The sequence below is a fragment of the Contarinia nasturtii genome, unplaced genomic scaffold (assembly GCF_009176525.2).
Source record: "Contarinia nasturtii isolate CC-2019 unplaced genomic scaffold, AAFC_CNas_1.1 Cnas_scaffold_1565, whole genome shotgun sequence".
NCBI classification, from domain to species: domain Eukaryota; kingdom Metazoa; phylum Arthropoda; class Insecta; order Diptera; family Cecidomyiidae; genus Contarinia; species Contarinia nasturtii.
Window position 1 is genome coordinate 330,433 of NW_022198900.1, and position 27,183 is coordinate 357,615.

At 33.5% G+C, this 27,183-nt stretch overlaps 2 protein-coding genes across 5 annotated transcripts in view; one reads left to right on the plus strand and one right to left on the minus strand.

Moving 5' to 3' along the window:
• Nucleotides 1-24,806, plus strand: part of LOC116346528 (solute carrier family 12 member 4) — a 74,383-nt gene extending 49,577 nt beyond the window's left edge. For 3 of the 4 annotated variants that reach the window (XM_031776622.1, XM_031776626.1, XM_031776624.1), the window contains 23 exons: nt 172-251; nt 890-1,010; nt 1,158-1,291; nt 3,500-3,582; nt 5,873-5,975; nt 6,183-6,288; nt 6,790-6,919; nt 7,588-7,709; nt 7,867-7,949; nt 8,103-8,235; nt 12,327-12,483; nt 12,565-12,824; nt 12,915-13,167; nt 13,505-13,867; nt 14,112-14,301; nt 14,439-14,654; nt 14,766-14,873; nt 16,046-16,099; nt 22,647-22,754; nt 22,903-23,132; nt 23,213-23,352; nt 23,463-24,094; nt 24,795-24,806. In XM_031776622.1, the coding sequence (XP_031632482.1) occupies nt 172-251; nt 890-1,010; nt 1,158-1,291; nt 3,500-3,582; nt 5,873-5,975; nt 6,183-6,288; nt 6,790-6,919; nt 7,588-7,709; nt 7,867-7,949; nt 8,103-8,235; nt 12,327-12,483; nt 12,565-12,824; nt 12,915-13,167; nt 13,505-13,867; nt 14,112-14,301; nt 14,439-14,654; nt 14,766-14,873; nt 16,046-16,099; nt 22,647-22,754; nt 22,903-23,132; nt 23,213-23,352; nt 23,463-23,554 (3,266 nt within the window). In that variant the 3' untranslated portion in view covers nt 23,555-24,094; nt 24,795-24,806. The remainder of the gene's footprint in view (nt 1-171; nt 252-889; nt 1,011-1,157; nt 1,292-3,499; nt 3,583-5,872; nt 5,976-6,182; nt 6,289-6,789; nt 6,920-7,587; nt 7,710-7,866; nt 7,950-8,102; nt 8,236-12,326; nt 12,484-12,564; nt 12,825-12,914; nt 13,168-13,504; nt 13,868-14,111; nt 14,302-14,438; nt 14,655-14,765; nt 14,874-16,045; nt 16,100-22,646; nt 22,755-22,902; nt 23,133-23,212; nt 23,353-23,462; nt 24,095-24,794) is intronic. The other variant, XM_031776623.1, reaches the window with a different exon arrangement.
• Nucleotides 8,120-9,630, minus strand: LOC116346565. Its single transcript, XM_031776706.1, has 4 exons — nt 8,862-9,630; nt 8,618-8,761; nt 8,388-8,505; nt 8,120-8,284 (listed from the first exon to the last, which is right to left on the minus strand). Exons 1-4 carry the CDS (start codon nt 8,959-8,961, stop codon nt 8,278-8,280), a joined length of 369 nt encoding a protein of 122 aa, XP_031632566.1. The 5' UTR covers nt 8,962-9,630; the 3' UTR covers nt 8,120-8,277.
• Nucleotides 24,807-27,183: the final 2,377 nt, after the last annotated feature.

A 27,183-nucleotide genomic window follows, 5' to 3' on the forward strand; every position in this document is an offset into this window, starting at 1 on the left:
AATAAACATCACATCGCTCTTTCGTTCAAAATGGAATTAGTTGAATGTGAAAATCATCGATGAATCAAATTCGTGTTGCGGATGTTCAAAATTGATTTTAGCAAAAGTGGAGCTTTATTAAGAACCAAACGCTAACACTTTCTTTCTCAATTTTTTTCTTTTATTCAACAGGAGAGGCAACCGATGATCAGCCATTCGTTCCGAACAATGAAAAACCAACGGAATACGATCCCAATTTGTATCTTTATTCGGTAGGTTATTGATTATATTTGGAAAAATTGACACTTTACTTAGCGACGAGCAGCTCAAAATAATTTTGTAAAAAAGTACTCTTCCAAAAACTATTAATAATACACCATTTTTGGTTGTAATTTGTAACGTTGTCTGTGTCACACACATAAACAGTCTTCTCGTGTATAAAAAGAACGGCATTAAAATCGTAAAAATAAATTCACTTTAAAATCGATTGTTGTTGGAAACTTAAGATGATAATTTATATGATTAAAGCGTTTAACCAATAAACCATCACTATAAAATTCGATACTGTTCACCACCGCACAAACAGACAAGCGCACACATGTAAAGTATATGCGACCATGGCAAAGATGTATCGACTTTTCAAAAGAGATGGTATCATTTATGCGGTATTGTAAAATGTTGTTAAAACCAGACGGTTTATGTGTGCGATAAAGACAAGCAAGACGAAGTGTAAAAAGACATTGAAACTATCTCATTAGAGTAGCAGTACACATTAATTTTGCCGAGCTTTTAATGATGTGAGCAAATAAATTTGGGCGAACATGTTCGTTCAAACGAACGACCAACTTTCATCGAATGTTCAAAGTTTATTTCAACATTTTCGTTTCATTTTTCGGTTTGTCTTGATTAGGATGAGATTGACACTCGCCCTCAAGTATCAACGTTCATACAGACGTTTAATAGCTACCAAAATACGATTCCAGCTGCTACAGATCCAGATGCAAAACCTCCGCCACCTGCAGCCCGAATGGGTAAGCCTTTTTTTCCTCTTTTTCTTTTCAATCATTTGAGACAGGTACAACAATAAAATGATGCATCAACCAATGAAAATGTTCATGTAAAAAAAAAAAATAAACATTATCATCATTGTTTGTTTCTCTTTTCTTTCTATTTTTCAGGCACACTGATCGGTGTATTTCTACCATGCATTCAAAATATATTTGGTGTCATTCTATTTATTCGTTTAACATGGGTCGTTGGAACGGCTGGTGCTATTTGTGGTTTCCTCATCGTCCTTATCTGCTGTTGTGTGGTAAGTACCATCCAACATTTGCCATTACACTACTATTGTGGACAAAAAATACCGGTAATTTATTAATAAAATTTCGCGCAGAAAAGTAATCATGAAAACCTTCCGACTATAGGTTGGTAGCACTGTCTTTGACATCTGTACAAAATTTCATGTCAATATCTCTATGAGGTTTTTGGTTACGTTTGTTTGTTTACACCGATAAATTTTCATTTGGCGATTTTCATAATGACAGAAAATTTGGAACAAACATATTGCATTAAATTTTACATGCGGAATGAAATTTCTGCTGCAGAAACGTTGAGAATGTTATAAAAAGCTTTCGGTGATCAGTCCATGTCGCAAAACAGAGTGTATGAATGGTACAAAATGTTCAAAGAAGGCAGAGAACGCGATGAAGACGAACATCGGCCGGGAAGACCATCAACATCAACTGATGAGAAACACGTCAAGCAAATCAAAGATCTTGTGCTCAAAAATCGTCGATTAACGTCTAGAGACCTGGTCGATATTGTTGGCATTTCAAAAGGATCGATTCAAACAATTTTGAAAGACCATTTAGGCCTCAGACGTTGTGCTGCTCGATAAGTTCCAAAATCATTGAATTTCTTTGAAAAAGAGAGACGTGTTAATGTGTGCCAAGGAATGATTTCTGGCTATCAATCGGCAATGAAATGCATCATTACGGGAGATGAGACTTGAGTTTATGCATACGACCCCGAAACTGCCGATCAGTTGAGCGAATATCGTGCCAAAGGCGAATCAAAGCCGAAAAAACCACGACAAAGCAAGTCCAAGCTCAACTGGCCAAACCGTTAACAAGGAATGTTAACAAGGAATATTATTTGGGTGTTATGCGTCTTTTGCGTGAAGCAATTCGAAAAAAGCGGCCGGAATTATGGACAGACAACTCGTGGTTTTTGCATCACGATAATGCACCGGCTGATACTGCATTAGTTATTCGTGATCATTTTGCCAAAAAATCAACTCATATCGTTCCGCAACCACCCTATTCGCCTGACTTAGCACCGTGTGACTTTTGGCTATTTTCAACACTCAAAAGACCACTCCGGGGACACCGTTTCGAGTCGATAGAAGAGATTCAACGCGAAACGCTACGTGTTTTGAAAGCTATACCAGAAAGTGACTTCACACACTGTTTCGAGGACTGGAAAAAACGTTGGCCTATGTGCATTGCAGCCGAGGGGATTACTTTGAAGGCGACGAAATCGATTTTGAAGAATAAATAAAGAGTTTTCATTTTATTAATAAATTACCGGTATTTTTTGTCCACAACAGTAAAACTATCCAACATTTGGCAACTAGTCGCTTGTCCGCCTCAGCTATTTGGTTCATCGTTCATACACGTTCGTTTCCATCAAAATCGAATTTATATCATGTGTCGATGTATTTATATTTTAATGAAAATGTTAGCAACGAATTTTCGAAATGGACAGAAAAACTGTGGGGATGAAATTCTTGCAATTTGCACCGCCAATGTGATTTATCAATTTAATGGGCTGTATAATTTGATAATAATTTACTGAGATTCAATTAATGCTGCACATATTGTCCAATGAATATGACACTGACACAAACACCACCATTTTCGCGCTTTAATTTAACAAATCAAAGCCATTTTTCGCATTTGATGAAGGTCATCAGTGTTTTATTCTCACTTTTTGTTTTTTTTGACGAATGTAATGATGCATTTGATTCACATGAAAATAACGAAGAATGAACGGGAGAATTCGAAAACGATTGGAGTTTTCTGTAGTTGACCGAGTTTATGGATGAATGCGGATAAATTGCAGTTGTCAATATGGCAAAACATTTGGGAAATCGACGAAGAAAAAAACCCGGATTTTTTTTATAGAGTAAACCCATTCTGAGTAAAGCAAAAATGAAGACTGAAGAAAAGATGAGCTTTGGGATTAATTTTTCTATACAAATGCTCGAGAGAAAAAGGCGACCATTTGGGTGCCTTTAGAAACTCTGATCTCGATATTTTTCGTCCAAAACAATCATTTCACAATCAGGTCACCGAATCATAATGGCAACACAAGAGTGTTTGCATTTCGAATATATCGATTTGAATTTAAGCGCTGGAAAAGGTTTTTAATGCCATGTAAATTTCATAGAAAGAAGCGAAATTCCAACGAGGCCAAGTGTTTCATTTGTTTTTTTTTTTTGTTCTTTTCTTATTCGCAGACAATGTTAACGGCTATTTCAATGTCAGCAATTGCTACAAATGGCGTGGTGCCGGCTGGTGGGAGCTACTTCATGATATCCAGGTAATATGTAAAACTATGACTATATGTATACTAATCGATTTAATCGCTCGCTTATTAATTGAACATGAAAGTGAAAACCGATTTGCAATAATTATGAACACACACACACTTTCCGGTTTCATATTGTGAATCAATATTTGAAAATACACCACCCAACACCTCGGAATTAATTCTCGAATACGAATACGAGCAAAGTGTGGCATATCGTGTCCATTTGACGCATATGTGCATGTTCAATAGCAACAGGAGACTTTTGGGCTGTGTTTGTGTGAAAATAAAATTTATCATTAAGTGAAATACCACAATCAATCAATGGATTCAATTGTGACCGTCTCTGTCAAGCCAATAAGCCGGAATTTTGATGTGCAATACGGTTCATCTGCTTCCTATACGGGCGCACGTACGTGTAATAAGCAGCATAAAACATTTTCGGTTGATAGTCAGCTGTCAAATTGCAACCAATTTGATTTTGTTTGGATTTCGAAGAGAGCGAACATAATAAAAGCATACAAATTTTACCTTCAGTCTCTGTTCGAGATTTTTAGAGACGCAGGGAGAAAGTCACAGATAGAAAACAATAATACAATTTCAGATGATTTTACTCGAAATCGTTTTTTTTTTGTTTAGAAATAATGGACTTTTGAAAATGATAGAAATGAATTTAACACCGAGATTAACTGCGAACAAGAGAGTATACAGAAAAGACAAAAGGAATTTGCCAAAATGCGATAAGAGCAATGTTGGAAATCTAAAATATCTAAAATAAGACACAATTACCATGTGAATTTGAGCGATGGTGCTGTGGATCAAAGGTCGAATGGCTTCAATTTCATTTTAATCTTAACAGTATCATCTTCTTAATGAGATTAAATGCTCTGCACAATAAAGATAATGCCATGAATTTAGCATCAAATTCGATTATAAGAGCATTGGTCTTTAACTTAAGATGAAAAAACATTTAATTGTTGCCCATCAGCAAAATCAAAATTATTCATCATTTAAATAAAATGTGAAGAAGATCGAAGTCTTTTTCGAATATTCATCGAGCACATTCTCTGAACTCAGGTTTAGCATCGCTATCAATCATAGTCGTGATTAGGACAACAGGCAACTTGTTCATTTTTCTCTCTCTATTTTTACAATTTTTAAATACCTCAAAAGTGATAGATAGTGCAACTTTAGCATTGGCTTTATGCACTGCCGTCTTTTCGCAAGCCACCCTCATGATCCATCAAACTGACACAATCCTTGCAGCTCACTTCCTCCTTTTTCACATTCCTCTTATCATCGTTCTTTTTTATTTTGATTTTCTCTCTCTTCGACGAAGCACTTTACATCTCTCAAGCTAAAACTTGGCATATTTTAGGCAAAAGATAACAAAAATAATTTATTAATGATTCGTTTGCGAAATCGTAAAAAGCTGCCTGTTTGAGCGAACGAATGGAAAAAAGTTCGTGTTGCATGGTCGCGTGAATCGATTTTTTTTTCTTGTTCTACGTCAGTTGCTGTTACGTTGTTATCACTCATCATAAGGGAACTTGATTGAGTCACATGGGACAAACCTAATGCAACACATAAAATATTTACACACTCGTTTTCATTTAGAGCATTACATACCGGACCGAAAAACTTTCTACCAAATTTTCTTTTCCGGCATGGTTGTTAATGGTTTGACACATTTTCATATACATATTTGAACATTGTATCTCGAGTGTTCAAAATAACCGTGAATTGGATTCAAGGGCATTTTTAATGGGACATTTACCCTTTCGGTTTTTGTTGTTGTTGTTGTTGTTTTTTTTATTTTAAATTTGAAATGTGTAGCAACGAAATCAAAGTGCAATAATTTTTTTTTTGTTTGAATGAATTAAAAATAAAAGCATAACATTTGGTCTTTTAAATCATAAATAATTTGCAAATTAATGATTATCGTGTGCATCTAGGTTTTGTGTGTTAATTGAATGAAAACACACAACGAAAGGTAATGGGTATGGTCTCTCTCACTCTCGCACGCTATCTTCATTAATTCAGTTTATTTGCAATGCACAAAATGTGTGTGTTCGCATTCACAATATCTGTTATTGAACATAATATACACAAGGAGAATACAAAAAGTGAAACCAATATGAAAATATAAATACCACAAATGGAAAAATCAATCACAAAAATAAATCCATGATTTAATAAGCATGTTTTTATTTAGTTGCTGTTAATGTCACAATTCTATGCGCTGCCGAGCATTTTAAATGGAATTATTAAATTTTATATTTTTTTTAAATATTATTTGCAGATCGTTGGGACCTGAATTTGGTGGTGCGGTCGGACTGCTATTCTATACGGGTACAACACTAGCAGCGGCTATGTACATTGTTGGTGCCGTTGAAATTGTGCTGGTAAGTTAAAATATATAAATAGCATCACTCTTTCCGTATAATTTGCATGTGATACATGACTTTAAAATCGAAAATGAACCAAATGAAGCGAAGAGTAAGCGCAAGAAAAAGCGGCAGTATGAGGGAGAGAGAGAGAAGAAAGATGAATCACCATTTTGGTACAACAGAAAATGACTTAATTAACGTTATAAAATGTTTATTTTCCAGACCTATATGGCTCCATTTGCGGCGATATTTGTTGATAAAGTGGATCTTGAAGGTGCGATGCACAACAATTTCCGTGTCTATGGAACAATTTTACTCTATTTAATGGGTATGTATTTTTGGAACGAAAAAAAATTGAACTACAATATATTTGTTATATTGTGAAAAATGAATGCCATTTGAAATTTCGTGTTCTTGTGGTCCTTTTTTTCGATTTTCGGGGTAAACCATTTGTTCATATATTATGTATTCAAATAGATTTATTTGCATATTTAAATGCTTAAAACCATTGGTGTGTGCTGAAATGAGCCAAAAAAACCAGAGAGAATTCTATATAAAGCAAAAATGGTAAATGATTATCAAATAATGCGATGGAGACAACAAATTTCGCAACCAAAATTAGATATACCATGATGTTTTCATTGGGTTTTTTTCTCGTTTCGCATATCAATGTCTCTCTGTGAGTGTGTGTGAATGAGTTTTTTTTTCATCGAAAGTTATTTTGTATATGTGAAACACGAAAATAAAGTTTGAGCCTGGATGAAGTGCGTCTCTCTCTCTCTCTCTTTCTCTCTCTCAATGTTCTATCTTTTTCTCTGTTTTATTGCAGGAACGATTGTATTTGTTGGCGTAAAGTTCGTGAATAAATTTGCTGCCGTTGCATTAACTTGTGTTATTTGTTCCATAATTGCCGTTTATGTTGGTATTTTTGATAATTTTAATGGCAACGATAAACTTTAGTAAGTATAAATGACATTTTATTTCATTTTTTTTTTTTGTTGGTTGTTGTCTATGTACATATTTTTCTTCGTTCTTTCGACTTTTTATTTGCTTGTCAAACCATACCAAATTCATTTTATATGGATTTTCGATGTCAACTTGTGTATCTTTTTACCCACACACTGTTTATAGGTATATGGAAAGTTTTTCAAACCAAACGACATTTAACGCAACCAAATAAACTTCAATATGTTTTAACTATTTTAGAGCTTATTATGATTTAATTCCATTTTGGCTTCATTTTGGCTCTTAAATAACCCCAAAAAATGATCGAGAGTAACAAATTTTAAACCTCACTCAAACTTTTTTAAAGCAAAAATTTTCAAATAGGATTTTTGTTGAAATCACATTTTCCAGCAGTGGAAAAAAAAGAAGAACCATAAGCTTTTTTCCATTTTACCCTTGTTTAAATCTTTCAATTTTCAAACTCCCTCTCGGTTTTATTCGAAGGGATGACCTTCTTGGGTTACGTTCCACTTTTTGATGATGACGACACATAAAATAAAACCAAATGTTTCGCCTTATTAATGGAAACTCCTGGAGAATAGTCGCTTTTTTTCTGCTTTTAAATTGGCAAAAAGTACTCTATCAGCCACAAATGAAATTTGAAATGTTTTCTGTATTTTAGCATGTGCGTACTTGGGAAACGATTGCTTAAAGACATTCCGCTTGATGGCTGCCACAAAAATTCAACCGGTAATCTGTACAAGTTATTCTGTAAAGATAACCAATGTGATCCATATTTCCAGAGTAAGTTAAAAACAAGCATTTATTTTTCGTTTAAAAGAATGTTTTAGTTTAATGCAAGAATAAAATGAACGGATGATGAGTTTGGTCATTTTTTTTTTATTGCACATCATGAAAAAATGAGATTATTAAATAAAATGTTTGTCATTCATTTGAATAGGTCACAATGTGTCAATTGTAAAAGGTATTAAAGGCTTGGCAAGTGGTGTGTTCTTCGATAATATTTACCCATCATTCCTGGAAGTGAGTATATTTCTCCTGTTTTTTTTCTGTCAATTCTCAAATGTGCCGTATTTTAATACGTTAAAATTGGTTGTGATTAAATTGATTGATTTGAAGTCAATATGTTATGTAGTCCAATGATAAACTAATTCGATTTAAAATGCATAAATGCAGAAATTCCAATTCGTTGCGTACGGAAGTGATCCCGAAGATTATGAACGTCTATCACAAAATTACAATCAAATTTATGCGGATATCACAACAACATTTACGATTTTGATAGGCATTTTCTTCCCGTCTGTAACTGGTAAGTGTGCATTTGTTTGAGTATTATATGGTTTTGTGGATTTTATACACTGTAAAATAGAAGGGATTAAATATTAATCATTTGGGATTTTTCATCAAAATAATCCAAAAGGATTAAATTTTAGCACTGTAGGATTAAATTTAAATACTTACTAATTGTAGCGAATTGTAGGACCACGTTGAAATCCCGCACAAAACCCAGGGCTTACGGCCGAGAGCTCCGCGCTTGATCCAGATGAGAACGCAATGTTCGTTGTGTTGTTTGTTGATTCTGAAAATGACAATGATTATATCAATTTTCAAATATGAACGTAAATTAAAAGTATGTGTAGCTTCAATTGATTAGATAAATTCAAAGCAGAATTATAGAAATGATTACATACTTGATTGGATGCTGCTCGTCTTGATTGTCGAGCTCGTGCTGGTGGTGCTGGCGTCGGATCTCCTCCTCCTGCATTTTCTTCTTTTTTTTTCAACATGCCGTTGAAATGCTGGATGTAGCTCTATATTCATAACAGCACACCATCCTGTTTGTTTGTAAGGAATAAAAAAAAACGAATTCATTGTCTATTGTTCATTGACTTGTTCATATTAAACTGAGAGCATATCAATTTAACAAACACAAACCTTTGTAGAGAATGTTACGACCTGCATTTGCATCACGATTCCAGGTGATAGTACGCCCAATTCGAGTTTTCTCTTTATATTTACGAAATTTTGATGCCATACGTGGACCATCAGTACGGGGACGATGTTTTCGTTGCTGCGTCAATTTGCGATTGCTTTTTCGTGATTCAATCGGACCTTGGGCTTTTCCAAGCACATTTTCTCCACACAATGGTTCGCATCCATGGCATGTGAGATAGCGATATTTCTCCTTTACTTTGCCAATTTTTGTCGGGTTTCAAGTTCACGGAAGCACAACGAACATAATTTGGTCGTCCGAAATTCGTCCACCTCGACCACTGTACATTTACGGCGACGTTTCAACTTCTCGAACAAATCTCGCACCTTCGATCGAATATATCCTCGGGCTGGTGAATCTATCGCAATGAAACGATCACCGACAAATATGAACGTTTGCTTACCATCGATGAGCTTGGTTGCATATGCATCAAGTGCTCTATTCGTGTCAATGTACTGGAGAAATGCTTGCAAAGCGTATTCATACTGTGTGTATGCTGTGAACTTTTCTTCAAAATGACGCAAAATATGATCAGCATATGATTTATGGTCTTCGGCTCGTGGACCAGGCTGCTCATCAAATGACTCACGATGTAGACGCATCTTTTCATCGATTTCAGTTGTCAACTTTTTGCGCCATTTGTTCCGTCGCGATGAATTTATCATATCTTGGTATTGGCCCGATGTCAATCGATTGATTGTTTCAGTGCGATTATTTCGATCGTTGAAATTGTTAATGCGCACACCACCAATGACCAAACGTAGTCCAGGATCGAGACCATACACTTGTTGGCTTTTCAGAAGCATCTCTTGTGTCTCTTTCATACGCTCTTCATCGTCTTTTTCAATGATGAATTTTGTTCGTTCCATCAAAAATGACATACCGACACCATCTGTTTGAATGGAGTTGTCGAATTTTATTGTTGCATGGCCATCATTTTTGTTTCTCGGTTCTCTTTCGATGCTATCGATGTCGAAATACAGACGCCATAATACATCCCATTCTTTATTTTTGATGTCTTCCTCCTGTTTTGGGCCGCCGTTTTTATTGCGAAATAATCGATGTGGACATTCTATCTGTCTTAACATGCGATAAAACACTCTACGATCAATTCGAATGTAATGTCTTTCGAACGATGACGTTGGTACCACGGTGAAATTTCTGTATTCACGAAGCTCGGTTCGTTCACCTCGCTTCAATGCGGCTTTTCGTTCACGTTCATGATTGCGAAAGTACCTATTTTTGTATATTTTCCAAAAAATAAATTGATAAAATTACTCGTGTGATAATTGTAGAATTTTCAAAATGGAAAAAAATCGCATAAAAAATACAATCGTTTGATTCACAATAATAAATGAACGAAAACTCACTGTTGCAAATTCAGGAATATTGGTATGTATTTGAACCAATTGCTTTCCATAGCAAAAAAGTACCCTTTCCCATCGTCGAATCGGATTGACTTTAATGTATTTTCCAGTTCCCACATCAAACCCAGGTCTGGCACACAGTTGGAGTTTTGCTTGAATAAGAAATCCATGGTGTCATCAATTTGTGCTTTGCTCGCGTTTTGATGTGTGAAAAACTTTCGGATGCGTGAGTGAGCGTGCATACAAATATTATTTTTGTAATTTGTATAAAACATTTGTACTGCGTATTCAACTACATTCCCGAATCCTCCAATTACTGGAGCTCGAACACCGTATTTTTGGCAATAGTACCAAATGCCGTAACACAACCTGTACCCGCTTTCTCTGGCGTCGTTAAATGCATGCTCAATGAACTGAACGCCGTAAAACCAATCTCGAAAAATTTTTTGTCGACGAATTGAGTATAGAATGCTTCGATTTGCTCGTCTGTACTGCGCTTGAAATGATCACTGGTGAAATAATGCAAATTCAGTGCACCCAATATGTAGCACCGTTACATTTCTAATACGTATACGTCAATCAACTGAGCAAATTTTCCAGTGTTAATGGGCAGATTCACTTTTAAACCTTTTCGAGCACTTTTTTTTTAATTGTTTGGTGTTCTTTAATTTTTATCTTCTTTCGTGGCTTAAACGCCGATTCGTGATTCCGTTTGCGACCGCTCATTTTTAGCAACTGTTAACGTATTGGAATCTCCACCATATCGGTGGTGTAATATATACCTCTAAATATTGATGAATAATCAAAATATATTTTGATAAATATAAAAGTGCCGGTTTGAAAATATTCAGGCCACTGTTATATTTATCAAAAACTACAATGACTATGATAGACTATGCATGCCATCAAATAAATTTATTAATTATACTCAAAAATCGGTTGACTTAGCAATGTATTATTGTTGATGAATTTATAGGTTCCTGGTATTTTAAAAACAGGCCTCTAAAAATTTATCAAAATATACAATCACCGATTCATGTGATCGAACGGGTTCACAATAAACAAATATCAATGCGTTCATTTCGCTCTTGCATAAATACAATTTCATAATTCTGCAGTCCGATTTCAAATGCTGACAAAATGTTCGCTAAATTACACTCCCAAAGGTGTGATACGGAATTTATGTTGATATTCGATGCAAAAGAATCTTATTGAAAATCATTCGTCAACAAAGCAAGAATTAATCTTTCGTCAACACGCATTTTACGATAGTGTTTCGGTTGTTCAAGATTCTGATGGATTTTTAAAATTTTGCAAAATGTTTGCCATGTTACCCTTTTGAAAAAAAATCACTGAGCACACAAAAGCGGTTGTGACATGGAATGTTGATATTGATGCGAACCGACCCAAAATTCTATTGAAAACCATTCGCTAATCAATTCTTTACTTTGTTTTCACTAGCTATAAAACATTTTATCAGAAATCTAATAAATTGCACAGAAGCGATGGAAAAAAGGATTCTATTGAGAATTATATTCAAATAAACAAACTAATCGAAATTCCAACAGAAACAAAATTTAGTTTTTTCGACAACGGTGCACGTGATTTACACAATAAACATAAGACCGTGAAAGGTTATGTTTGCAATCGAATGACAATGACAAGCATTTGAAGTTTCATGTAATTGTCAATACAATATGAAACAGTGTTCCAAAGGAAGATTCATTTTGAGATATTTTTTTACAAACAACAAAAAAGTGTTTATTGAACTCAAGTTAAAAAATATAAAATGATCCCATTGGATTACTTTTTAGTCCTTTTGGATTAATTGTAGCTGAAAATCCCAAAATACTAAATATTAATACCACCGATATAAGAGTGTAGTATTTGCCTATGCATAAACCATGGAGTTGTTTTAATTCGATTATTTATTAGAGATTTCAATGTATTATCGTAATTAACAATTTACCACAACTATATATAGAGAGATTGGATTTTTTGTTTGTTGTTAAATGCATGTGTGCATTTCGTCAATTTAAGGTATTATGGCTGGATCAAATCGTTCGGGTGATTTGGCTGATGCACAAAAGAGTATACCAATTGGTACAATTTGTGCAATTTTGACCACAAGCACCGTGTATTTATCTTCCGTCCTTCTATTTGCTGGCACTGTTGACAATCTACTATTACGTGATAAGTATGTATCATCTGAAAATTCGGTAAATTACACACACACACGGTTTGTATTTTATTTTCCGTTGTTTTTTTCCGCACACAGATTTGGAGCATCGATTGGTGGTAAATTGGTTGTTGCAAATATGGCTTGGCCAAATGAATGGGTCATATTGATTGGTTCATTTTTGTCAACACTTGGCGCTGGTTTACAAAGTTTAACCGGTGCACCGCGCTTACTTCAAGCAATTGCCAGAGACGAGACGGTACCATTTTTAGCACCGTTTGCTGTATCGTCGAAACGTGGCGAACCAACCCGAGCACTTATCTTAACGTTGTGCATTTGCCAATGTGGCATTTTACTTGGTAAGTTGTTCATTTCCCTTGTTTTCTCTTTTTTTCTTCTTTTCCACCGTGTTTATCGTTTGTTTTGCATTTCAAATTGAATTCAAATAGGTAATGTGGATATTTTGGCACCGTTGCTATCGATGTTCTTCTTGATGTGCTACGGTTTTGTGAACTTGGCCTGTGCCGTACAAACACTATTGCGAACACCAAATTGGCGACCTCGTTTCAAATTCTATCATTGGTCATTGTCATTGTTTGCTGTATGCTTGTGCGTTTCCATAATGTTCATGACATCGTGGTATATGGCACTGCTGGCGATGACAATGGCCGTTATTATTTATAAATACATCGAATACCGAGGGTAATTGATATGATCGATAAATAAGTTTTTCTCTATCTTGTTTGCCTTGCTTGTCATTTATTTGTGTGTGTTTTTTGTTTCAACATTTTTCTCTTTTCATTTTTACAATTCCAACATCAATCATATAGCATGACATATTTTTTTATTCACCATTTTAAATGAAGCTATTTAAATAGACCGATAAGAATTATCCAAAATAATTTTCTCCTTTTCTTCTTACTCTTTTCTATCTCTCTCTCTCTCTCTCTTTCTCTCCCTGTCTCTATTTGTGTTTTTTTGTTTGTTTTGTGACATTTCAATTGCTATTTTCCATGCTCTACCACTGATGTATATACAGAGCTGAAAAGGAATGGGGTGATGGTATTCGTGGTATGTCACTTACCGCCGCTCGATATGCTCTACTTCGTTTGGAAGAAGCTGAACCGCATACCAAGAATTGGCGACCACAAATTTTGATATTGGTTAAACCGACCGATGAAAATTTACCAAAATATCGTAAACTATTTTCATTTGCATCGCAACTTAAAGCGGGCAAAGGATTAACGGTATGCGTATCGGTTGTCAATGGCGAATACACGAAGAAGGCAAATAAAGCCGCCGAAACCAAGCAAAATATTCGTCGCATTATGGAAGAGGAACGAGTTAAGGGTTTCGTTGATGTACTTGTCTCACGTAACACCGTCGATGGATTATCTTCAATGTAAGTGTAACAAAGTTCGTTCAACAAAACTAACGTAACTGAATAGAAAGAAAACTTTTTCGTTTCTCTCTATTTTTTCTTTCAATTTATCACAATTTTCGCATTTTGTCAAGCCAAAGTTCAATTTCGTTAATATATATTTCTTCTGGCCTTGTTTGAGGACGAAAAATAAAGTTTATTTCATTCTTTTGTTAACAAAATTTTTATTCTCTGTCGATTTGTGTGCCATACACAACAACAACAGCGTTCAAACATGTGGTTTGGGTGGCTTGAAACCGAATACAGTCATTCTTGGTTGGCCATACGGTTGGCGTCAAAGTGAACATGATCGCACATGGAAAGCATTCTTGGAAACGTGCCGAGTGTGCGCCTCATCTCGAATGGCACTTGTTATTCCAAAAGGCATCAACTTCTTTCCCGATTCCACTGAAAAGGTACGCAATCCAACCTCGCTCCCACATAAATCTTTCACCTGTGTGACGGGGGTGGTGATGGTGTGAGACACAGGGAATTGGGCAATGGGCACAAAACATAAATCTAATATCAATTTTTTTTTTCGTTTCGGTTGCAGATCAAAGGTTACATCGATATTTGGTGGATTGTTCATGATGGTGGTTTGTTAATGTTGTTGCCATTCCTATTGAAACAGCATCGTACCTGGAAAAATTGTAAATTGCGCATTTTCACCGTTGCTCAAATCGAAGACAATTCTATTCAAATGAAAAAAGACCTGAAGACATTCCTCTATCATTTGCGCATCGAAGCCGAAGTAGAAGTTGTTGAAATGGTTCGTGTTTTTTTTGCTTTTTCTTCTTATTATTGCAACGCCTACATTAACACTCGATCATTTTGATTCAAAATGCATTAAATGTTTATTGTTGTTGTCATTGGTTTCCAGATGAATAGTGATATATCGGCATACACTTACGAACGAACGCTCATGATGGAACAACGAAATCAAATGCTTCGAGAGTTGCGATTGAACAAAAAAGAGAGTCTCGGTGTGGTAAGTTTGAACATTTCTTTGATAAAAATATATATATTTATTATATGAATACAATTTTTCGTCGACAAAGTTTTTTTTTGTGTGTGACATTGAAAATGGAATGAAATGTCCATTACCATTTGAGACCATCGTCTCACTTAGACTTAGATTGGAAGTTGAAGAAATTTCAACTTGAAGATGACTGAAGAGAAAGAAAAAACCAGGCACGACCATCAAGTTTTTTAAGCTGATGAAAAATTAAATATCGATTGACGAGTGAAATAGCACGTGTTTCAGTTGAATGATTCATGAGCCGACGAAAATCTTGTTTAACATGATGAATGTAGTGTTGAATCATAGCGGTGTAAGGCCCAACAAATAAGACTCCAATTGACGAGCAAAGATTCCAATTGACGGTCGTTCGTCGAAAATCAATGGGAGGAAACTTTAGGTTTTTTCCCTACTCTATTGCACGGCTATGAATAGAATACGTCACAAAAGCATTCGTCCACCGCACCATGAAATGTTTTATTCACTCAAAACAACGAAGAAACTTTTTCTAGTTGGAAGAACATTGGAAACATGCTGATTTATGCCCGCAAAATGTATATAATTGTTTAAAATACGCACAGACACAAGCAAAGTGTCTCGGTTCAAATTAAATCACATCCGTAACGGCAAAAATGTTTTGCATATACGTTACGGTAAATAAAAATAAAATCTTGCGCCATAATCACTATTCCAATGTTTTTCAGTATACATATAAAAGATCACATTTTTTACGTTTTACTCAATGATTAGTAAACTAAGAAAAAAAAATCAAAGAAAAAAACCACATTCAAGCAAACAAATGAGTTAATCCATAAATGAATTCCACACTAAAGTCATTCAATGTTTTTTTTCTCTTTCTCTCCCTCAATTCTTAACTCTACTCTTTTTTTCTTAAAATATGTATATACACCACATGCAACCACACATACACATACATTTCGAACTCTGCATTATATGAATCGAATGGTTTTAATTTGTCAATCTCGTTGAATGTCTCTTTGGGGTTGGCTGAAATATATAATTTAAAACAAAAAAAAAACCAAAAACTATATATTTAATCACATCAACATACACTGTTCCATGACGTAATTTTTGTTGTTGTCTTGCAACATAAATCAAACGCAAATATACTATGAACCCAGGTGCAAGCCTTGGTGGATTTCAGCGAAGCAAGCGGAGAGGATAGTGTTCCTTTGGTAATAATTTCATAATACGAAAACCAATTTTCATCTTTCTATCTCATCCATTTTGTTGTTTTGTTATTTTTTTCCGTTTTTTTTTCAAAGCAACATATTCCATGCGTGTGTTTTCTCTTTTTTGTTGTTGTTTTTGATCATTTGTTTGTTTGATTCAAATGCCCGAGAGAGTTTACGAGCCAATTTTTATTTATCATCCTCGATTCATCTTTTTGATGCGAATATTTTCATCGATATGTTTTTTTATTCGTTCATATTTCACTTTGCGTTTTTTCTTTTTCATTTTGCTTGGATTGTTGATTTTGATTTCAATTTAGCGCGTTCTATTTAGTGCTCTGACCATTTTCGTGTATTTTGTAAAACATTTTCTTCGATATTTGTTTAGCTTTTTTTCATTGGTTGTTTTTTTTTTGTCATTGTGCTTCCAACTTTTTCACACTTCTGATAAAAGTGTTTTTGAATTTTACCGATTTTTTTTGTGTTGCCTCGCAATCGCTTATCAAATGCGAAAAAAAGCAATTTTCAACGCAATACAATTCAATGCATATTCGTTTTTTTTTTTTTCAATTTTGTTTTACACACCGATTAAAAACCAAGTCACATCAATAAAAAATGGCCCGTTCGCCGCGGTATGTTAATTGCACATTTGAACTAAATAACTTGAGAGCGGAATGACGTGCTGCTCATGTGAACACACACTTTTTTTCTTGTGCAATTGCTTTTATCGAACCACTATCATTCGATATATTACAAAAAAAATCTTCCCACAACGAACAAATACTGAACGAGAATCAATGTGCGATTGTTTGTTGGTGTGACGACATTGTCGGCTGTTTTTTAAAGTTATTTTTTAGCGTTTATATAGTTTTTTTGTTACATATACTCTCAATTGATTTTTGAAAATAGTTAGAGACAATTTGCACTGGTTTTAAAAGCTCAATGGATGAGACATAAATATTGAAAAAAAAAAAAAAATCTCACAACAATTTGTGAATATCGTAATTAATTTTGGAAATTGTCTGCAATCAATTTCTGGTTTGAAGTGATTTGACCCATTTACTGCGAAGATATAAAAAAAACCATCTCAAATTTTATGCTGTTAACGAAACAAGCTGTGATTTTCGTTCAATTCTTAGGTAGAAATAAGGAACAAACAAAAAGGTCAGATTTCAACATCAAACCAAACAGAAAATTCACGTTGACTGAATTCACATAATTTTGATTTTCTTTCTCCAAACAACTATAGTAAATGAAGTGTCCACTTCAAAACTGGTCTCATTTTCCGAATGATATTGAACGAATATTCGTCACAAAACGCACGCAAAGGTGAACGCTTTGAAGTTTGAAATTATTCATTAAAGATGACACTGGAATGTTCAGCATTTTTGATCAATTGGCATTTCCATAGCAATGCCAATCTGATTCACATCGTTACCGTACTCCTCTCGGTTCGGTTAATATAATTGCAAACGACCAATAAATCATAACGCATATCGGAAATCATAAATATAAATATCATTATTACCTTTGGAGCCGAAATCGAATGTGCCGATCAATCATTTATTCATGTTTTATTCATTCGATGAATTCGTTTCGAACTTTAACAATTTCATGTATATCGTCATCAGTATTAAATAGATGACTTGTCGTACTTTTCTCGTTTTCGATGATAAAAATTCAACGTTTTTATGCAATGAAAATGGAAGCAAACACAATTTTACGTAATGTAAGCGGGCACTTTGGCAGAAAAAAAAATTCCGTTCTGCAAATGCTTCTAAAGTTTTACAATGTATAAAAAGAATCTACAAAGTGTTCAATAAAATGAGCCATTTTTTAAAAGATCTAGCGATAAAATGAAATGGCAAATGTTCCATTCCAGTGCTTCAATTACGGAATTTCATAAAATTGATTGAAATTAATTATTAAACATTTGATGTGATCAATTGTCGAATTTTTAAATAAAAACAATTGCATCGAAGTTTTATCGCCTAACGTTCTTCTTTTACTGTTCCGACGATTTTTTTTTATATTCGACATATTTCGACGATGATAGCACTCCATTCTATACATATAGAAAAATATCCATGCCTTTGATGTGGTTTGCCGTTTTCAACAATTTAATTGAATATTCTCTCTACAATGTATCATAATTTTGCACAATATTTCATTGGACGATCTGGTAAAATTGATGTACAATCTATTTGCATGTTAATTTTTCGTCGAATCGACAAAGAATCGAAAAACCCACCCTCAATGGCATTTCGTTTGAAAATGATTAAAGTAGAAAAGGGCTGCTGTGTCACTTTTGCTATGTGTTATTATGTATTAGTTTGTTGTGATAGGACAAACGACTTGTCCAAAATAGCTTTGTTACACTTTGTTATGAGGTTGTGATCTGGCATTTGAATATTTCATCTCATTTGTTTTTACTGTTGTTTCAACTATCGCCTTTCCGTTGATATATCATAGTGCTTTTTTTTAAAGAATGGGTTATAAAATAGTGCCATTTTTTTATTCAAATTTAGTGGACGTTTGTGATTGAATTTGTGTCCCGACACAATGTCGCCATTTTTTCCCTTTTCTCGAATGGCATTAGTTTTAGTGTTGTTTGGTTCTGTTCCGATATGTGCTTTTTTGATGTCAACACAATGTTTTTAGCAAATAGTAACCATTCACTTGCACCTTTTAATTGAATTGCAAATTTTATTTACGCGGCTTTTATGCATTTTAAATTGTTGCTCATTGTCACCGGGATCAGAAACGTGTACATTGTACAACTGGATTTTTTTTTTATTTGAAATCTACATTGTACAATTTATTTGAGGTTTTTTTACTATATTATATAACTCGACCAGATTGAAAATGTACTTATTTAGCCAGCGATAAATTTTGGTTTTGTGTTGTGAAAACATACATTCTCCATGCTCATCATTATATGAATAAGTGCACATACATGGTTATCGAGAGCTCGTGAGTCGTAACCATATACATGATCCGCCCCATGGACCGTACACTTGAAGATTTTGCACATCGGTTTTTTTTTATTTGGCTAGTGTGACTTCGTGTTCATCGAAACCACGAAAGAGAGAAAGAGAGAAATTATCAGATATATTTTTTATCATTGTTGTTATTTTTTTTTTTGCAAAAGCAAGGTTTTCTGCTTTCATTTCGATTTGCTGGAAAATTGAGCGCCAATAGAGTGAATCACACAATTTTAATACAATAAATCATGCCTCTTGAGTTTATGCCGCACCAAAATAAACTGTTAAGTCTTTTTACTGGTTAAATTTATTAAAAGGGAAAATACAAATCTACACCACGCAAACATATAAAATCTGCATTCAAAATCTGATGCGTATAAATATTTAGATTATGGTTTTGGCACACACACGCACAAACACAACACAACGCACGCACACATAAAATGTATGCTCTCACATAAGGAATGTTCGAGAAGCACACTCCAATTATCCGATTTTATCTCTCAGAACGAAACGTTTTTTTTTTTTTGAAGCACACATTTTTTTATGCTTTCATCCAATCTTAAATTCTCTATTTAACATGATTATTTCGAATATCCACTTTGTTGTCTCAATTTTCGGGATACGGTGAACATTATCAGGCGTTGAAATAAAACAAAGAGGCAATTTAAATAAGAAGAAAAAAACGATTATTGATTCGTAAAAATTGGCACAAGATCGCATGGGCGATGGGAAAAAAATGGCGAACACACCAAGTGGCAGCAGTTCAATACGAAACGAACACATCTCATTCCACATTATCGCTCTCTGAATTAATGCATTCATAAGTATTCTTAGACGAATCTAAGAAGATTATATTCCAATTTCAAATATTTAATGTTAAAAGTCCAATGAGAAAAAAATCGAGGAAAAAAAAACACTCAATATCATTTGGAATGTGTATGTATGGTTTTTTTTTTCTCAGCTTTTTGGTTTTCCATCATCGTTCAAACTTTTCAACTCAAGTCAATCAATAAAACTTTTCGCTTCGCTTTTGCCATTTTACAAGAGTGATATAAATGTATGCATACTTTTGATGAGAGCCTCACATCGATTTTCTCTCATTTGCAAAGAATTGTTAATTCATCATATTCGTTTAAATTTGATTTTCAAACTAAGATAACAAGCAAAATTCTCCGCACGCGTCACTTCACCAAACGAAAAAAAAAACTTTAATAATCTAAAGGGGGCGGGTTATATATGGAAAAAACGACGAGAGCGAAACAGATTTGATTTTATTCAAATTTTATTATGAAAATTACAAATTTTCTATAAATGAAGATAGTGCATTTCGCTTATAAATTCACTTAAAAAAGTTTTCAATTATTCTTTTGAATCCACACTGCATACAAGAATTGTGTCTCATAAGACCACAGCACACCTATCATATAAATAAATTAACGTCATTATTTGAGTACCAAAATAAATGCATCACTCGTCAAACATTTCATATTTTATTCATTTTGTCTCCGATTTTGTATATATTTTAATATAATTTACGTGTGTTTTTTTTTCTCTCATCTTCTAATTCTTTGTTTAAAAAATCAGTCAGTTTCTAGTGAGCTCAATTTTGAACAATTTGATGAAACAAAAAATTAAGATAAACCTTTCTGTGATTGATAACAAATATTGTATTTTTCCATTTCTAGTTTCTTTTTATAAAAAAAAAATTCTAAGCTCTTTGAATTGTCGAATCCTCGCAAATCCTTTATAAAATAAATTTAAAATGCCAAATCTTATCGTTGATTTCAATGCGAACGAAAATTCGGTTCAAAATTCAAGTCAAATTTTTCAAATTGAATGTTAATCAATACCCATTAAGTGAATGTGGTTGAGATCGATTTGATTTAGAACCCTTTTCAAGGGTGGGCGTGTGTGTGTAAATTTCCGTTCTCCAAATAAAATTGATGTAATTTAAAATGCATTTGGTTAATGGGTTTGGAGGTCTATTTATATTCATGGCAACTGCTCTTTTTACTCATTTTAGTTTCAATCTTTTTGATGAGCTAGTTCATGCATCTATCCATGTTAGTGCTATACATACATATATAGAATTTATGTGTTATGAAAGGAAGAAAGAAATTAACGCGTATTTCAAAATATGCATACATCGAATCGATTATGATATAACCTATATTGCCAGCATGAATACACTGTAGACAATAGAGACAGTCATACAGAATGAATGAAAGCTATTTGTTTATTATGTTCTCTTTTTCCACTCTCTCTCTTTTTCCGTTCAATAAAATAACAGAGATATCTTTGTTTGTTTTTGATGAAAGTCTGTGCAATACGATTTGATTTCGATAGTTTTGACCAACACAAACCGTTTCCATTTTACCCAAATATATCAAGAGGTATTTCTAGATTGCAATCGAACGCTAATGTGTGTGGAACACCTGTTTAGCGTACGAAATTCGATTAAAAAGCATTTTTTACGGCGTCAATGCTGCAATGAATCCACATCGATCTTCACAGGTGTTCAAGAGGGTTCCTGGGGTTTGGATTACTTCCCTAAAATATTTCATAAAAATGTTCATGGCAAGCCTAAAAAATGATTTTTTTGGTCTTCAACTTTTGCAAAGACCACTTATGGATTTTGCTAGGGACCTACGAAATTTTGGCAAAAAACCCCAAAAAAATCCCCTCCGAATTGATCACACCGAAATGAACTCAGTTTGGTTCGCAATATTTGTGTTTCGCATAATTTCGAACATAATTCAATGGGAATGCATTGCAAACGACGAAATAATCGATACTCAATTTCAATCATCAAAATCTCTCTATCTCTCAATGCTAAATATCTAACCAGAAATAAATCCAGAAATTGTTTTTCTTTTGCAATTCCATTTGCCCGCGCGTACATGCTTCGGATTTTGTGCGTGTTTGTCATTTTTCCATAATACACAATGGCGTACCGTAAGAAGTGTGCGAGCGGAATGTTTTCAATCAGCTAAGCAGTTAATGCAATCCGATGAAATTCCAGCGTTAGAAAAAACTATCGACTTCTCGTACTTGTATCGATATATTTCTTGCATGACGGAACCTGTTTTAGAACTTTTTTTTTGTGTTTGCGTTTTTTTTCGAATTTCCCTTTTCAATTCAACTTCAGGAAAGCCTTAATGTTGATTGTATTTATTTCTCTCTTTTGTTTTTGTATTCGAATTAATTTTGGCGAATATATTTTTTTGTTTCTTCCATTCGGAATAACTGATTTAACGAAAACAAAAGAAATCCATGCTATTTGATTACCACAACGACGATCGTGTTTTCAATTGAATGAATCGGATTTTTTTGTATGTGCTCTTTTTTTTTACTTTGCCGCGACCTTCTTTTTTTACTGCTTCTTACGTTTTAACTTTTTATTTTCATTTTGGTTTGTTGTAATTTGTTTTTATCCGCAGGATTTTCGATCATGTATATTCTTTTTTAATTAAATACCTTTATTTGCATGACAATGATAAATGAAATGATATGGATTTAAATCGATTAAGTTGACTGATTGATGTTGTTTGAATTGTTTTTAGGTGCAAACAATTGTCGATCATCATCATGCCAGCGACCAAAAATCAGCAACCAAAGTTCGTTTCTCCGAACCTGGCGACGAAAAAGATACCACCGATGAGGATGGAAAGGTAAAAGAAAACCCAATTGTTTTTAAATATGCATGCGTAACGAGTTTTTAGATTTGATTAAAAAATAGTTGGAATGTTTTTTTTTGTGAAAATTTCATTTTGCGAATAAAACCGGAATATTTAAACACACAAATTTTATGATAAATAGGAAAGTGATTCCAATAAAGATGCTGAAAAAGGTTCAGCTGAATATAATACAGAGAAAGAAGCGGCTGATAGCGGTGAAAAAGATTCGGACAGCAACAATATAAGCAATCATTCATCGCCAAACAAGCCCGCACAGAAGGAAATCAATGAAAAGGACGAACTAAAATCCAACGAAAAAGATTTCGACAAGCAATCGGACAATGAAGAGAATTCAAAACAAAGCATAAAACCGTATGTATTTCGACAATTTAAAGTTGCATTTTGTGCAAACCATTGACATTGGTTGCCATTTATTCCATTTTTGTGTATAGGGATGAAGACAATGTGCGTCGTATGCACACGGCAGTTAAATTGAATGAAGTAATTGTAAACAAATCACACGATGCCCAATTGGTCATTTTGAATTTACCCGGACCGCCAAGAGACACACGATTAGAGCGAGAAAGCAACTGTAAGTTTTTTTTTTGAATTTCAAGATTACTTTCACGAAAAATAAATCAATTCATTTTCGATGACCCATTTCTGTATTGTTTTTCTTTTTCCACCTTCGTTCATTTCCAGATATGGAATTCTTAGAAGTGTTGACCGAAGGCCTAGAACGTGTTTTGATGGTGCGAGGTGGTGGCCGAGAAGTGATCACCATTTATTCTTAAATTGGCCATTTGTTGATGTGTTGCAAATGGTCGTGTTACATGTAATCAATGAATGAAATTCGAGGAGAATCAAATTACTTCAAACACACATTAGGGATACAAAAAAGACAAAATAAATTAACACAAACAGCAAAAAAAATGTATGAGCGAGCGAGCAACATAGAGAAAGAACCTTTTGAAAAAGTTAACGTCGAACTAACAATTTATATATATACACATATGTGGGCGCAGAGCCGTACATGCCAAATCCAATACTAAAATCAACTAACCAAAGTATATTAATTTTTAACATTTCTTTCAAAATGAACACAAACAACAACAACAACAACAATTTTTAAAATAAAAGAAAATGATGAAAAGAAAGAAAATAAAAGCATTCTATTGCTTTGTACAAAAAAAGTGAATAAATATAGCCGAAAAAAAAATTAAAAAAAAAATCTGTCAAACGAATCTGTCTGTCCACCTCGGCAGCGAATCTAATTCGATTAAAACAAACAACAACATTTTAGCATGCATCTCAAACAACAACAACAACAACAAGTATTTAGCAAATTGAATTTAATTAAATAAAAAAAACTTTAGCTCTAGCAAAGACAAAGAAGAAAATAAAAAAACAACTATAAAGAATATTTCAAACATGTATTAAAACAAAACAAAAAAATATTTAGGAAATTATTGAATTAAATCAAACACTCACAGAGAGAGAGAACTCTATATATAGTGAAAGAGAAATAGAATTTTCGCATGAATGAAAGATAGACTTTCGCGGGCAAAAGGAAAAGAGTAGATACAAAGACAAAAAATAAAATTGGTTGACATGTTCGTGCCCTTCAGGAATTATTTCTGGCGAGGACTAGTTTTGGGATGGTAGACACACACTCCAACACCCACATACACATCCTAGTAAACATTTTCGATTACTGAAAAAAAAAACTATTTCTCTACATATCTACCTTATCCCCCCGGCGCGCGCGTACAGTGAAAATTGTGTGAAAGCCGCACATAATTGAAATATTCATTGATTTGCTCATAACAAAATACAAACAAAAAAAAACTCTTTTCTAGAAGTGGCAAATACATACAAATAAAAAAATATACCTCATTATGAAATGATTTTTGGTGTAGCACGATATTGTAACATGATCTATTCTTTTCGATTCGTATTCATATTGGAAAATTCGTATCTTTTTTAGTTCTGTTTTTAAATAAATTATTATAAATGTGTTAAATAATAAAGAAGCAACAACAACAAAATGAAAAACAAAAATATATATATATTATATGAGTGTACTCCTGTGCGCGCACGCAATAACAATACAAAACGTTAAAGTACACGCGCACCGAATAAATAATAACACAAATTATAAAACATTGCAAACAAACAAAAAATTTGTCCTGTGCACTCAGTAAATGAATGCGTCGCGATTTGATTTAAAGTGGACGCTTAATTAAATGATTGTCTGTGTGTGTTTGTGCGTTGACTCGATTAAGCAACTAGTATAGACTAAGAGAACAAAAAAAAACTATTATTCAATTCAAACCGTCATCACACCGAATGCTGGCACAACGATCAATATTATTTGTTCTTTTTTGTTGTCGGCATCGACATTGTGATTCTACTCCGCAATTTTAAATCGCCGATTTATTTACTGAGTTTTTGCGTGCGCACATTTCCTTTTTTATACGAATGTTCTATTTAAAGTTAACCTTTCTTGGGAAATAGAGATTTAAAACGGAGAGCGATGATAAATTTATGACAAACTAAATACAAACAAAAAAAAAAAAAATATGAAAACAAACTCCACGAAGTCGAACAAATAATTTTAGTTAATCTGAAATGTTTATCAGGTCGGGGGAATGGTAAAACAAAATTATTATAAATAAATTAGAAATTTAGCGTCACAATTCACAAACACACATAAAATCACAAATTTATGCACACGCACTTGTGTGTGTGTGTGTCTTCTGCGAAATCGCTTCGGGGAGATAAAAAACAACAACGGTTTTGTGGTTTGAATTTTGCGCGCAAACACGTGACTTTTTTTACTTGATGATTGTAACATTCTCAAATTTTCTGTGTCGAATTCGATTGATTGTTTCGCGTCTGTTATCTTCAACAATATTATTTTCCCATCGAATCATATTTTCTATATTTCGAACAATTCGATGGCGAAAATGTGTGTGATTCTCGAAAAAACCCGAAACTTCATAAACTTCGTTGTGAACCATTCACGTTGCGTACTTTTTAAGATAACCGTGTGTGTTTCCAAATTGCGTTAAATTACACAAAACAAACAATTTTACTCACCGAAATATATATTGAACATTGTGTGATTCAAGTCTATTTTAAATCCAACTATGTGTACGATACAGAAAGAGATATTTTACAAACCAAAGATTGAGCGAAAATCAATTGTAACAGCCATATATGCCATTTTGTATAAGTTGGAGTTCACGTTTCAGGATCGATTTTTAACATTCTCATAATTTCTCATCTTTTCGACCGATATTATAGTAGAGGAATGACAAATTGTAAGGATATGGAATAAAAACAATTCGGACTTTCACTAATCACTATCCCATTCGTTCATATAAATGATTACGCACACAAAACTGGCAAAATCTGAATTTCCTTTGTAAATTTTTCACTTATCTAGGAACTTAATGATTATATTAATACATATAAAGAAAAACCATTAGAATAAGCATTGTTCGTTCGTCCACAATACTCATTTCAAATGAGTCATTTGTAGCGCTTTATATATTCCCTGCTACTTAACTGTACAAATACACAGATTTTTTTTTGTTCGGTCGTGGTGTAGAGAAGCAAATTTGCATGAATGTTATTGAAACTATTTCAAATACACACAGAAATATTCTAATACTACACTATGCTGAAAATAGCATTATAATTGGACATATCAGACCAGCTGATAAATCTTACCACTACATACAATTGAATGGGGTAGAATAAAAACTACTTCTCGAAAAATGTTTAAACACGAAACCTAAAAAAAAATTTCAATAAAAAGTGAATCAATTTTTTTTGTCCAATTGAAGTGAACCAAAAAAAATTTGTTCAATAAAAGTGAACCTAACAAAAAAATTCATTTTAGTGTATTTTACACTGGAAAAAACGAGTGAAATTTTTTTTTTGGTTCACTTTTATTGAACAAAATTTTTTTGATTCACTTCAATTGGACAAAAAAAAATTGATTCACTTTTTATTGAAATTTTTTTTAGGTTTCGTTTTAAAATACCAATTTTTCGAGAAGTAGTTTTTATTCTACCCCATTCAATTTTTAGAATTATATAACTTGTCAAATTTCAATACATAACCTTAAATTGATGTTAGTGTTTTCATAGTACAATGCTATAAATCGCATGAATCTTTGACTTTTATCTGTAATTCTGACACTTCAATTTTTAATTCTATTTTCGGCATAATGTAGTACAAGAATATCTCTGTGTGTAGCTAGAGAAGGGAAGCAAGTTACATCAAAATAACTATATATTGGGAGTTTTACCATGATTGACTGCAGTCTGAACCATTTTGTCTGTTGATGGATGCATTTAAATTTAGAGATGATTTCAAGTCCTGACAATTTAAAGATGATGTCTCCAAGGGA

Coding starts and splice junctions, on each gene's coding strand:
- LOC116346565 (XM_031776706.1), bottom strand. CDS start 8,961: ATGGCATCAAAATTTCGTAAATATAAAGAGAAAACTCGAATTGGGCGT. Junction 8,762..8,861: donor TCGTAACATTCTCTACAAAG/GTTTGTGTTTGT, acceptor ACAAACAAACAG/GATGGTGTGCTGTTATGAAT. Junction 8,506..8,617: donor GACGAGCAGCATCCAATCAA/GTATGTAATCAT, acceptor TGTCATTTTCAG/AATCAACAAACAACACAACG.